The sequence below is a fragment of the Rhinatrema bivittatum genome, chromosome 2, assembly GCF_901001135.1.
Source record: "Rhinatrema bivittatum chromosome 2, aRhiBiv1.1, whole genome shotgun sequence".
NCBI classification, from domain to species: domain Eukaryota; kingdom Metazoa; phylum Chordata; class Amphibia; order Gymnophiona; family Rhinatrematidae; genus Rhinatrema; species Rhinatrema bivittatum.
Genome location: NC_042616.1, coordinates 168,127,889 through 168,141,835, shown reverse-complemented (window position 1 = coordinate 168,141,835; position 13,947 = coordinate 168,127,889). Strand labels below are relative to the sequence as shown.

Here is a 13,947-nt window from a genome sequence, read left to right as displayed (position 1 = left end):
TCTGTAAAGAAGTGATGCACAAATACATGAAACTGAAATTAGAAATATTAGAACTAAACTCAGACAGGCACAGCATTTGAGGTCAGGCCCTTGTAGTGACATAAGGGCTGGATGGGCAGGCACAGCGTTTGAAGTCAGCCCCTTGTAGTGACATAAGGGCTGGTCAGTGGACAGACAGGCACAGCGGTTGAGGTCAGGTACATGTGCTGATATTATCTGGAGCATATGAGGCAGTTGGAGCTGCTCTAAGGCTTTAAATTGCTTTTATTCTTCTTGCCATTCACAGGGAAAATTTGGAAACCCAAGCAAAGGCATGTTTATTTTCAAAAATACTAGCATTTCCATCAACTCTGTTGCCAGCCTTGAGCGTGAGGGCTCATGATATCCCCTGTCATTGAAAATACATGTTCACTGGGCACACTGGTTGGTGGACATGACAGATATCATTGAACCACATTGGTTAGGTGTGGCCAGACAGTGGACTTCTGTGCCCAATATGCCAGCGGATCTGTCTGCATGTCCTCTATGGGCTCTGCGATACCATGTCACTGACATTTGTGCTGGTGTCTCCCTTGCTTGGGTGGGCTGAGAGTCCTTCTTGCTAGCTGCTTTCGCTCTAGCCCATTCCAGAACAGATGCTTGTTTATGGGCAACATGGCTTTGGCGTACTGAAGTGAAGGAGGAAGTACTAGCTGTCGCTGACAGAGTGCTGCTCCTGCATGGGCTAGCACTACTCTCTGAAGTGCCCGCTGTTTCCTCCTCTGCTTCATGCCTAATCTGTCTCTGCCTATGGGCGCTCCTGTTCACGGACTTTTACTAACAGCAGGTCCTTCACAAATGTGAGACAATCGGACTGTAGGGCGAGTTTCCCTTTCACATGGGGATCACAGACTGTGGAGAGCATGTATGTGTGGTCTTTTGTTAAAGATCTTAATCTCTCTTGCACCTGCTTCTGCAAAAAGTCCAGACAATGCAGCACCTCTGCTGTCATTCCCTCTTCCTGTTTAAAGCCCTCCAAATTTTCCTCCAGAAAATTAACTATAGGGATGATGTCAGCCAAGGTGGCACTTCTAGAACTCAGCTCCTCCGTGGCATCCTTGAAGGGCTGCAGGATTTTTACCAGCTGACTCATGACTAACCAATCATGATGCCCTAGGGGACTATGCACACCTATCTCCATTTCCAGAGAAAGGTCATGAAGGGGTGTCTGCTGCTCGACTAACCTCTGCAGCATCATATAGGTGGAATTCCACCGCATGCCAATGTCTTGAATGAGACGCTTGTGAGGCATCTCCAAATCAGTCTGCTTTTGTCGGAGAACCTGCCCCGCCTAAACACTTCTGTGGAAGTACGCTGCTATGTTCCTGCTCTTGTATTTTAACGTATGCAGGTATTCATTCTCTTGGTAACTGGACTCCAACCCCAGAGCTGACTTCACTACCAGGTGCAGAGTGTGTGCAAAACATCGGATGTTCTGAAAGCACCCATCGCATATTGCCTTTACCATGTTTGCACCATTTTCTGTGACAAAGAACCCTGCCTGAAGATTCCTGTCTCACTGGTATAGCTGCCAGCCCGCCAACATCTGTCTGATGCATGCTAGAATACTGGCTGAGGTATGGGCCTCGTCCGTCAGGTGGGTGTGCAGTAAAGCCCACCTCCACACTGCTACTTGTTCACTAATATAGCTGCTGCCTGCCCCTGCCACAGCCAAGTCCCACCAGTGTGCTGTCAGGGAGAGGTAAGAGTGTGCAGCATTCATGGCGGTCCAGATATTGCAGGTGAAATGCATACTCCCCTGTGCCTTAGCTAGCAGCGCTTGGAAGCGACTGAGACACTGGTTGTACAGGATGGGGATGACCTTTCTGCTAAATGTGGTTCTGGAGGGGACCTTCAGCAAATGCTTGAAACCCACATTATCCAGTACCCGCAAGGGTTACAACTTTTGAGGCTGCCTGCCTCCCTCCCTGGGATAGCGTTACCGAACACCACCCCATTTCCTCCATGGTGGGTTGTCACTTCTGACACATGACAGGGGGCTGCTGGCCTGCCACCTGACTGCTAGAAGGGGCTGAGGGCGTGGGGTGACTCTGCTCCTTTTCAACCACTTTACGCTGCCTGGAAAAAGGGGTCCCCTGACTGGTACTGCCACCATCCCCAGATGGCAGTACTGTTGGGTGTTGCTTTTGCATATGATGCATCATGCCAAAATTAGTTTGATGTCCTGGCAAAATAATTACACTGAGCAAAACGCGGGTCCTCCGTCACTTTAAAGTAGCTCCAGATCGCAGATTTCTTTCGTGATCCCTTCTCTATAGCATTCGGGGTGGGTGCTGGCACTGGAGTTGAAGTAGTGGGTGCACCCTTAGAAGCAATGCCAGGGGCATCAGTCACACTCTGTGCCTGTGCTGACTGCTCTTCCTCCTCATCATCATCAATTTCATCTCTCCCCCACAGCACTGAAGTGGAGGCCAAGACAGAACTAACTAATCCTCCTAAACCTTCTTCAGCTATTTCTTCTTCCATTTCTGATGATGAGAATCTCACACAAGATGATTCTTCATCGGAATCAGAAGCAAACAGTGCCTGCGCTACATTTTCAATGCTAAGTCAAGTCTGCTGTCGCACTGCTGCTTTTGGGTCTCGCCCTTTTGTCTTTCATGACTCAGCCTCCCCTTCCCTCACCTCCAAAACTACAGGGTCAGAAACAGGTGGTGGCGGTGCATCATCTTTAAATTTCAGTTTTGTCTGGATGGAACTGCCTGCCCCTCCAGAGATTTTAGATTGGAACAGCTCCCTTTTTAGCTTTAATGGGGGACTGTCACTGCCTTTTGAAGTGCCTCCTCTGCCAGTCCCAATCACTCGACCACGTCTACCTTTCCCTGACATCATGGATTTAATGTCACTGCCTACTAGGGATTACAAACTAAAATAATTATTTCTTTATTGGTGACTGAACACCTCGGTCCCAATATATGTGAGTCTGGAAAACTGCAATCAGACGCACGGTGCAGTGCCTTGGTGTACACTACAACCGAGACCGCTGTATGTGCACACACCAAACTTGTAACTACAAAACAGGCCTACTGGGGATTTGGCTTAAAAGAGCATTGCTGTTCCAATATATGTTAGTCTGGAAAACTGCCCACAGACGCACGGTGCAGTGCCTTGATTTACACTACATATCATTCCCAATCCAACCCCACAGAGCTCCCCCTTCCAAACTGAGACCCCTAAAATGATAAAGTTGTGGGTCTCTAGACCAAATAAGTCTTCTGCTCTCCCCCCAAGTTAAAAAAAATAAATATTGAACAGGCTGCTTCAGTTTGAACCCTCCCTTCTCATGCCCCCCAAATGCAATCTTAGCATCCCATTCTACCTGTACCCCCCGCTTCCCCAAACACTGAATGCCAGCCAGAAGTGCGGATCATGTGTCTGACTCCCAGTACATTTTTATTTATTTATTTAGGGTTTTTATATACCGGCATTCGAGAACGCAGTCCCATCATGCTGGTTCACATTAAAACAAGTGTGCATCGTAAACAAAACTAAAACAATGGTGCGGAAAAAGGCAGTTACAAATAACAGGGAGATTAGAACTTGGCGGAGAGAGAAGAGAAAGGACAGGTTATTAATTCAAACATGTAACGATAGTGTAAAATAATATAATAATAACATCTTACCCTATGTTGCTCTAACAACCATGCTGATCATGCAAGTAACCAGCATGCCTCTCAGAGCAATGCAGGATGGGCCAAGAGCCAGATACACAATCTAAGCACCTGACTGGCATTCAAGATTTGGGAGAGTGCGGGTGAGATGGGATGGTAAGATTGCATTTGGCAGGGGTGGTAGGAGGATTCAAACTGCAGTGGCCCATTCAATACCTAGTTATTTTTTAAACTTTGGGTGGGGATGGGGTGGAAGGCTTACTGGGCCTAGAAGCCCGCAACTTTATCATTTTGGGATGCTCAACAGGGGAGGTGGGCTCAGATCTTTGGGGTGGGGTGCATAGACTCAAGCTGCGAGGCCCTCATAGTATATATTTTTTATTTTTTGGTAACTATTAAATAACCAGTGATATTTCTGGAATGTCGCCTGTTAAGTTACATTTAGCCAAGTATACCTACCTGGATAACTTTGCAACCTAACTGGCGATATTCAAAATCTAGGCTGTTAGGTTACAAAATTATCTAGACAGACTTGCCTGGTTAACTTTATTCAGGGATATTCAAGAACACGTTTATCCTACTGAATATCTAGGCTAACATATCCAGCCAATTTTAGCTGGATAAGTTAGCCATGGGAGACTTCTTTGAATATTGCCCTCACATATATTTATTTTGTAGGATTTAGAAATCTATCCTGCTTCAATTAAGAACCAACTGTTAAAGGCTATTTATGGTTTAGTAATTGTTAAAGTGACAAAAGGACTAAAACATTATATAGGTTTACCTTGGCTATTTCCTCTTCTACTTTTTCTTGATAACGTTTTTCCAACAACTGAACAATGTCCATATGTTCTTTTTCTTCTAGGTCACCAGCCAAGAGTAAAGAAGCTGTTCTGAAGGCTCCATTCAAGTTTTCTTGCTTGTATTTTGTCAGTTGAACAATCTCTTCTCTTAGTGCTGCATTTTCAAGACTGTGAAGTTCTTTAAGGTTAGCTATAAGCTGTTCTAATTCTTCGCTGTGCTGTTTCTTCAATGCATTTACTTCTTCTGTGTATTTGGTATGTAAAACCTGCCTCAGAGTTTGTAGCTGTTGGATGGGACCACTTTGGCTCTTTACTGGACCTGCTTCAACTAATTTCATCTCATCAAGCTGAAAATAAGAAAGTATGAATAAAGGTTTGAAATAATCTGTTACATTCTAGACTACAGTTCCAAAATGTTAAAATTACAGATTATCACTGTTTCACAAATTTAACATATGCCGTAAAGTTTTGAGAAAAAAAAAGTGAAAATTGTCCTGAACACTAGGAGCTTAATTTGTCAAAAATAGTTTTGTTTGATTCACTGGCCATATGGTTGTTACATAGTTTTACCTCCCCTGAGATTAGAAAACCAAAACAAGACCATATTCAAAATGAATTTGATACATTACCTCTAACACATCTTCACTTGATGTATAAATATTGTCAGGACTTTCAGTTTTCTCCTGGTCAGAACTAACTAGGGACTCTGCTAGTCTCCTAAAAGTTTAAATGAAACAAAGAAAACATCAATTGGGACATTCAGATCTAGTGACATCAATTGTTCATCCTTTGGAGTAGACTCCAGTGACAAATCTTACAAATTAGCAAAATGGAAAATGCTGAAAAAGAGTGAAACTGAAGCAATAAGCCTTGATACTGTTAATGCAACTCCATCATCGCTCTCTGCTTCAACGGCAGGGGGAAGAGAGGAATTGGATTTGTTCAGTAACTGAGATCCCCGACTATTACGGTCTGGGGAAACAAGTATGAGAGTAACTTGCTGATGCAGCGGTTACTACCCTTAACCAATAAGACTGTTTGATGCAACTGAAACATTGTTCTCTGCTTCAATGGTAAGGCATAATAGGGAATTGGCTTCAACAAAAATCAACAAGGGCTAATGTGGGAAACTGATAAGCATGGGGGGAGGGAGTAATGGCAAACTGGATTCAAACAGCAACCAACGAGGGCCCTGACTTTTATGGTCTGGGAAACATATAAGCATAGGGTAACCTACACAGCTCAGCACAGCTACCAAAAGCTTACTGGGCAGACTGGATGGACCATTTGGTCCTTTTCTACCATCATTTCTATGTTTCCATAGCACGCAATCATAAACAAAGTTATACAAGAGAGATGACATTCATCTGAGAGATGAACTAATATCCTCAGTCAACAGTGCAGTTTCTACACTGGCAAGAACTTAAACAGGAGAGGGGAGAGGTGATTTATTTTATTACAAACATTTGTTATTCACTTTCTTACTGGAGTACTTAGAGTGAGGTACAAGATTACCAAGTAATTACATTCATAAAAGATAAACATAAAAGATATAGTACTTAACCCTAATATAAATGCATACATAAGTAGTACAAAATAAACAAATATAATGCCTAAACAAGGAATACATACATAGTAATCCTAAACAGAAGGAAGAAAACAGTGTGCTGGGGACCGTTGTGAATGGGATGACGGAAGTCAGAGGTTTGACACTGAAATTTGGTATACTAGGACAACCATGAGGTTGTTCCAATAAATGGGTTTAAAGATAAGGAGGCAGTCAATGTTTCTAGCTAACAAGGGTAGGCATGGTGGAAGAGAGAGCTCTTTACCTTACAATGAAAAGTCAGTAGGTCAGTGGCTAGCCTGGCCTCCTTTGGGAAAGTGTTCCAGAGTCTTGGGATGAACAAGAAGGTATGCTTATGGATTACAGAATGCAAGAGGGTTTGTAGGAACATGGACAATCTTTCAGATAGGTTGGGCCCTGGTCATTTAGTATCTTGAAGGCAAGGCAGAAGACTTTGAATTGAGCCAATTAGGGGATTGGTAGCCAGTGTAGTTCCCAGAAGAATGAATTAATGTGGTCCCTGTAGATGCAGTCAGATAACCATGTTACAGTGCTCTGCCCTAACTATAGATATTTGAGAAGTTTTTAGGAAGACCTACATACAGTATATTGCAGTAATCTAGTAGGGATAGGAAGAAAGCATATATCAGAGAGGCCATATTGTTTCTATTCATGTAAGACGTCACCTTCTTTGGTTGCTGAAAATGGTAAAAAGCATTCCTGGAAACTGAGGTGATTTGAATTTATTTTATTTTTATTTATTTAAAATATTTATTACCCGCCCTTCCATGACTTAGGGCAGTGCTTCTGTGCTCAGTTTGGTATCCAGGAAGAAGCCCAGACTTTGGACTTCGGATTTTAGAGAAGAGTATTTTCAGTATATTGTTTGAACTCAAGGGGCACAGGAGATATATTTAGTGTTACTATCTCTATTTTGCTGAGATTGAGCTTGAATTTATTAGAGGTGGCCTATTTCCATATCTCTGCAAGCCAGATGTTATCTCTGTTAGATCTCACTGACAAAGACCAAAATGTCCATGGCAGAGACAAAACATTTGAGCCTGGATTTCCTAATTACTTCAATTAGTGACCAAAGATAGATATTGAAAAGAGCTGGTGAGAGGAAAGATCCTTATGGAATATTTCAAAACAGGAGTTTGAAAGAGGAGTCACCCACAACAAAAACGTCCTCTTGACTCACTATGTTCAGCAGTTAATCACCATATCTTGTCATTGCCCTTATTGACAAAAATAATTGAAAGTGCCATCTTGAAAGAGACCGCCACGAAGAGGCCAAAGCAACATGGAGACGTGTAGGGACTCAGAGGAGAGCATTCTCGAGGCAATCTGCAGCACAAAAAGAGAAGCCAACACCGGACTGACTTAACTTTCAATGCCTAACAATGGTGTTTTTCAGGCTACATGCCCATCTATGATACTCGGAGGAATAAGAGTTTCTTTTGATTGTGGACAGATTCTTTTCAGGTGTCAGATCTATATATATTCACATGTTGATACGTAGGCAAAAGTTTTGCATTTGCTGACGTCCTTAATAAACAAATGGAAATGTTTACATTGAGGGGGGGGGGGGGGCGTGCGGCCATCTGGTCAGTGGAGTTCAGCCCGCCACAGCTGGGATCCATAAGGGAAGGTATACGGATCAGTAATGCGGGAGGATAAATCTTTGGAGGGGTCCTGATACTAATACGGTATGGTATAATGTAACAAAACTTACTTCTGAAAAAATGACAGAGAACATACAATCAGCAGTTTCAATGTGCATCTGCCAGAGCAATTACCACCTTGCCATAATGACAACATTAGCAAAAGGATGTAACTTATCACAGTATGTTGAAATTCTTAACACATAATGTGAAGGGTCTCAACACCCACAGAAAAAGACACTTGCTACGTAGGAAATTATTAACCCAAAAAGCCAATATTGCTTTTATCCAAGAAAAGCATCTACAAAAGCGACACAAACATCTCCTTAAGTACAAAGAATTCCCACATATCTAACCTAGCAGCAGCAAACACAAAAGCCCGCTATGCTGGTACAGGCATACTAATTTCAGCCAATGTGGCATTTGAGATTCTAATGTGTTTCTCAAACTTAAAATTGGGCAAGAAATTTTCTCCTTGATTTCCGTATATGTCCCAACTCAAAATCAAACCTTATTCTGGTCTCGGATACAAAAATTAATCGATAAAGAGGGAGAGGGACATATCATCCTGGGAGGTGATCTTAACTTAACTCTAAATCCCATCAAGGATAACTCGGAGGGGGGGGGGGGTGCAATGGGAGGGGTGCACAGCCAAAGCACTACAACCCGCAGATTGATGACATCCTTAATAAACAAATGGAAGTTAATAGACATTTGGAGGCATAATAATCCAACAGCCCGCTTATATACATTTTTTTCTCATCCTCATAAATCCTATTCACTTCTTTGATTTATTTCTAATTGACAAGTGTCTAATGCCTCGAATTCAGGGAACAGATATCTACTCAATTACTTGGTCAGATCATGGGGCGGTGGGAATGGAGATACCGTCCAAAGATAAGGTAGGGGGGGACAAAGATTTTGGAGATTGAATAGTGTCCTACTTAAAGATGACTGCTTTAAACAGCAATTACACAAACAAATTATGGAATATTTTGATATTAATTGCAACTCGTCTGTACCAATTAGCACAGTCTGGGAATGCTCTAAAACGGTTGTCCAAGGCTTATATATTTCCAGAGCTTCGGCACTTAAAAAGGAGCGGGAAGCCACTCGGACAACACTTCAGACTAAAATAGACATTTTGGCCAAACAGTATATGCAGACTTTGTCCTCAAAAACATATAGTAAACTAGTTGAAACTAGAGAAAAACTGAAGCAATTGGATGACAAATTGATCGCCCAACAGCTCGAAAGCTTAAAACAGTCACATTATGAGGGGGATGATAAAGCTGGCAAGTTGCTAGCACATACTCTTAAGACCCATAATGCACAGAGTATGATCACCAAGGTTAAAGACTCAAGGGGCAATATCACAACCAAACCCACAGAAATTAGGCAATGTTTTGTGGACTTCTATGAGACCCTTACAGTAAAGATGCCAATATTAAGGCAGCGGACATTACAAATTTAAACTCAGTCACCCTCCCATCTCTGTCAGAAGAACAAAAGCAGCTTTTAGACAGGCCAATCACGGAAGAGGAAGTGAAAGAGGTCATTAAGTACCTCAAAAAGGGCAAATCTCCAGGATTGGATGGACCAACAGGGGAATATTATAGGACATTCACTGATGCCCTAGTGGGGCCTATGGTAGATCTCTTTAATTCCATTAGAGACGGTGGGGAATTTCATCCACATGCCAACACAGCTGGCATAGCGGTCCTTCCAAAACCAGGTCGAGATCCCACAATATGTGGGTCTTATCGGCCTATCTCTTTAATTAATCAAGATCTAAAAATATTGGCCAGAATATTAGCCATAAGATTAAACAAATATATGCCGGAATTAGTACATACGGACCAAGTGGGATTTATACCCCAACGTATGGCTGCAGATAATGTGCATAAGATTATTGATCTAATTTGGTGGGTGAAGCAAGAACAGATGTCAGCAGCATTATTATCTATAGGTGCGGAAAAAGCATTTGATCTTGTACATTGGCGTTTTTGTTCTCCACACTGGGAGTGATGAATTTTGTAGGCTTTTTCATTCAATGGCTACAACAACTATACAACGCACTGAGAGCCTCAGTGAGAGTTAATGGGAGGTTTGGGCCTACTTTTGCAAATGAGAGAGGCACAAGACAAGGGTGCCCTCTGTCACCGTTGCTTTTTGCTCTCTTCTTAGAGCTCTTTGCCACCCACATTAGGAACTCCATGACTGTTAAGGGAATCTCGATAGGAAGTCACTCCTTCAAATTGTCTTTATTCGCTGATGACATTATGTTTACTTTGGCTCATCCCAGAGCCTCTCTAGATGGGGTATGCCAGGAAATAGCCTCTTTTAGTCAAGTTTCTGGATTCAAAGTGAACCTAGAAAACTCAGAATTATTCAACTTGACCCTGCATAATGCAGACGTTCAACACATTGCCAAGTAATGCCCTTTCAATGGGCAAAAAAATCACTAAAATATTTAGGTGTCTGGATCAGCTCCTCACTCGAGGAATTGTTTGATTTAAATTACACTCCATTTCTCAAATCTATTGACAGGGACCTTGATAAATGGTACAAAAAGCCCTTTTTGTAGTTAGGAAGAATGGCCACGGTGAAGATGAACATTCTCCCTAGATTGCTTTACCCATTCACCACTCTACCTGTTCATCTCTCCCCTGCGTTATTACGCAAGATTCAAAAGAAAGTTTTCGACTACATTTGGCGCTGATGTCCTCCTAGGGTGGCGCGTCACTCGCTTTTTCTTCCCAAGGTTTCAGGCGGAATGGGAGTCCCTAATATTCAAAAGTATTATGTGGCCTCACAATTACGAGCGATAGTGGCTATAGCTAGACAATTTACATTTAAACAATGGATCTGGGCAGAGCAGGCCATGGTGAATAGGGATAACCTCCGTATGTTTGTTTGGTATAATTTGGTATGGTTCCTATGGAACCTGATATTTATAAGTGTAATGTTTGTTTTTATTATTATGTATGTTTTTATGTATATCGCCCAGGCCTTTTTGTGTTGGGCGTTTAATAAATTCTATTAAATGAAATTCTATTAAAAAAAAATGAAATGGTGGGTAAGATGCCCCTAGAGGCCATGATTTAGCAGCCTCACCACACCTGGAAAACCACCACATACATTCCATGGTCACGTCAAACGACCTTAAAAATCTGGAAATCTTGGGGAACTCGAGTAGTAGGGGATTACCTGTATTTTTACCAAATCGCCTCTTTTTAACAACAAGCTATTCCCAGCAGATCTCAATCAGTCATATTCGAATCTTGGAAACAGGCGGGAATACGCAATATAGGACACATACTCCAGAGGGACGCTATTGTCCTTCGGCTCAGATATGTCATAAATTCAGACTAGATGACAAAAGTTTCCTAGCATTTGCCCAGATTTTATTTATTTATTTATTTAGAATTTTTTTATATACCGACATCCGTTTGCACATCGTATCGGTTTACAAATAACTAGGAACTTTTAGGCAAAGCCTTTACATGGAACAGTAACAATAACTATATGAGACAAGGAACAGTAACTATAACTATATGCAAAACAAGGAATTATATGAGATAACTAGCAGAAACTATTGATCAATAAGGTAAGGCGAAGCAAAGTTACAGGATCATTGGCATAGTGAAAAATAAAGCATATTGTTTACATAAAATTCAGGAGGAAATGTATCCAAAGGGAACTAACAGTAAATAATACAAAAATAATTCTCAATAATACAAAGTTAATCAGTGAGGGTACATGATTTAAAGAGTGAAAGATCGGGAGGGGAAAGGCAGAGTATTATAAATATTCAGTGACTGAATTGCACAAATTTTAGGTATTTATTTAGATTAAGCATTTCATAGACTCTCTAAAGCAGGCACAAAGCTCAAGGGGCACCAGGTCTTTATTTGAGAACATATGCCAAGGTACAGACAGAATGTGTAAAGTGACCTAAAAAATCTATAGCATACTCAATAACCCTGACCAATCTGTGCTACCACATGTTGAGAAATGGGAAAAGGACCTCGGAGAATCATTACCTCCAAAAGAGTGGGAGCATATATTCCTAATGGCGGGCAGGTGCTCTATATCAGCGAGGCTTCAAGAAACCTGCTATAAAATGTTATACAGGTGGCACTTAGTTCCGGAGAAGTTTCATAGTATATACCCACAAGTATCAGCAAAGTGCTGGAGAGGATGCGGACTTTTGGGTACATACTTTCATGTATGGTGGACTTGTCCAAGGGTTAAAGCATTTTGGTTAGAGTTGTTGAATTGGGTAAACAACACCTTACGCACACGGATAGGGCTAGAGGCTAAAATAATTTTGCTGGGTGGATCCATATCAGATCAGCAAAAATTCTGTAGACAGGTGTGGATAGCAGCTCAAATGCTGATAGCCAGATGCTGAAAGTCTCCAGTCATACCGACCCTGGCAGAGGTCCTGATTAAGCTACGTACCCATCAGCGACTGGCGTACTTAAATGTGGTCTGGCATAACACGCTAGGCTCATTCCAACGGACACGGAATTACCTTAAAGCAACACCAACTTAGTAGTAGCTTTATTAGGGTAGAGGTGGGAGAGACACACTCACATGTATATAACACATACCTTCAAGGTTTAACTGGACAAATGGCACATTATACTTCGGAAAGATTGATTGACTAAATACTTGTGATCACAATGAGGGATGAATATGCGCATTATAGAACTAACATAATAAGAACTCTCACTGTATATGATTGTTGAGAATGTAATATTTAGTATGGGTCAACAGTGATTGCCATATCAGTCACATGTTCTGCTGTCAACTATGGTTCTATACTTATATCTACAATTTCTATCTCAGAAGGAAGACGCAGGAGTACCTCCAAAGAGGGAGGGGGGGGGGGAGATGGGAGGGATGGGAGGGGGTAGAGAAAGGATCAATTTACAATACAGTACTTGTTATTGTATAAAAGAGAGCACACTGATGTAAGGAGTTATGTCACTTCTGTTTATTTTATGACTTTTACGGTTGTATGTATCAGTCGGTGGTGACTGTTAAGCAATTTTCAATAAAATACCTTTAAAAAAAAAATCGACCTAAAAGCACGCATTTTTTTTTTTTCGTTTCTTCTCTACAAAGGAAAAAAGGGGTGGTCTAGGGATCTTCAAGGCTTTGAAGTGCACATGGTAGTTGCTATATTGCAACAGATATATGTGTAATCATTACCAAACTTATTCGTACACGTTTACACAAGCTAATTGACTCGCGCAGATGAAATCTATTTTGTCTGGTGTCTGCAGTTTTTGGGTGGGATGTCTGAATGATCTGGTGGGAGTTCATGGTGAAGTGTTAGAGGGTCTAGCTGTACTGGAGGAATGGGTGAACTAGTGAAGATATTGGCGAACTGGAGATTCCAAATATGTGCATAAGTATTTTGAAAACAGCATACATACATATTTTAGAAAATACCTGTCTCCACATATAAACATGTACATTATGGGGCGGATTTTCAGAGCCCTGCTCGCCCAAATCCGGGCGGATTTAGGCGAGCAGGGCCATGCGCGCCGGTGAGCCTATTTTACATAGGCCTACCGGCGTGCGCAGAGCCCCGGGACTCGCGTAAGTCCCGGGGTTCTCCGAGGGGGGCGTGTCGGGGGACGGGCCCGGTCGTCGCGGCGTTTAGGGGGCGTGTCGGCAGCGTTTTGGGGGCGGGTACGGGGGCGTGGCTACGGCCCGGGGCGGTCCGGGGGTGTGGCCGCACCCTCCGTACCCGCCCCCAGGTCGCGTCCCGGCGCGCAAGAGGCCCGCTGGCGCGCGGGGATTTACGCCTCCCAGAGGGAGGCGTAAATCCCCCGACAAAGGTAAGGGGGGGGGCTTAGACAGGGTCGGGTGGGTGGGTTAGGTAGGGGAAGGGAGGGGAAGATGAGGGGAGGGCAAAAGGAAGTTCCCTCCGAGGCCGCTCCGATTTCGGAGCGGCCTCGGAGGGAACAGGGGTAGGCTGCGCGGCTCGGCGCACGCCGGCTATACAGAATTCATAGCCTTGCGCGCGCCGATCCAGGATTTTAGTGGATACGCGCGGCTCCGCGCGTATCTACTAAAATCCAGCGTACTTTTGCTTGCGCCTGATGCGCCAGCAAAAGTACGCCTATTCGTGTTTTTTGAAAATCTACCCCTATGTTTTTATGCCCCTAAAATATACACATATGTGTTTACAAAATGGGTAGAGAAAGTATGGTTTCTTGCAT

The 13,947-nt window shown here is 42.8% G+C and overlaps 1 protein-coding gene across 5 annotated transcripts in view; it reads right to left on the bottom strand.

The window, feature by feature from the left end:
• The window catches only part of AKAP9 (A-kinase anchoring protein 9), a 687,299-nt gene that overhangs the window by 454,325 nt on the left and 219,027 nt on the right, over positions 1 to 13,947 (bottom strand). For all 5 annotated transcript variants that reach the window (XM_029588843.1, XM_029588844.1, XM_029588845.1 and 2 more), the window contains 2 exons: positions 5,104 to 5,191; positions 4,456 to 4,821 (listed from right to left, as the gene is read on the bottom strand). In XM_029588843.1, coding sequence (XP_029444703.1) covers positions 4,456 to 4,821; positions 5,104 to 5,191 — 454 coding nt within the window. The remainder of the gene's footprint in view (positions 1 to 4,455; positions 4,822 to 5,103; positions 5,192 to 13,947) is intronic.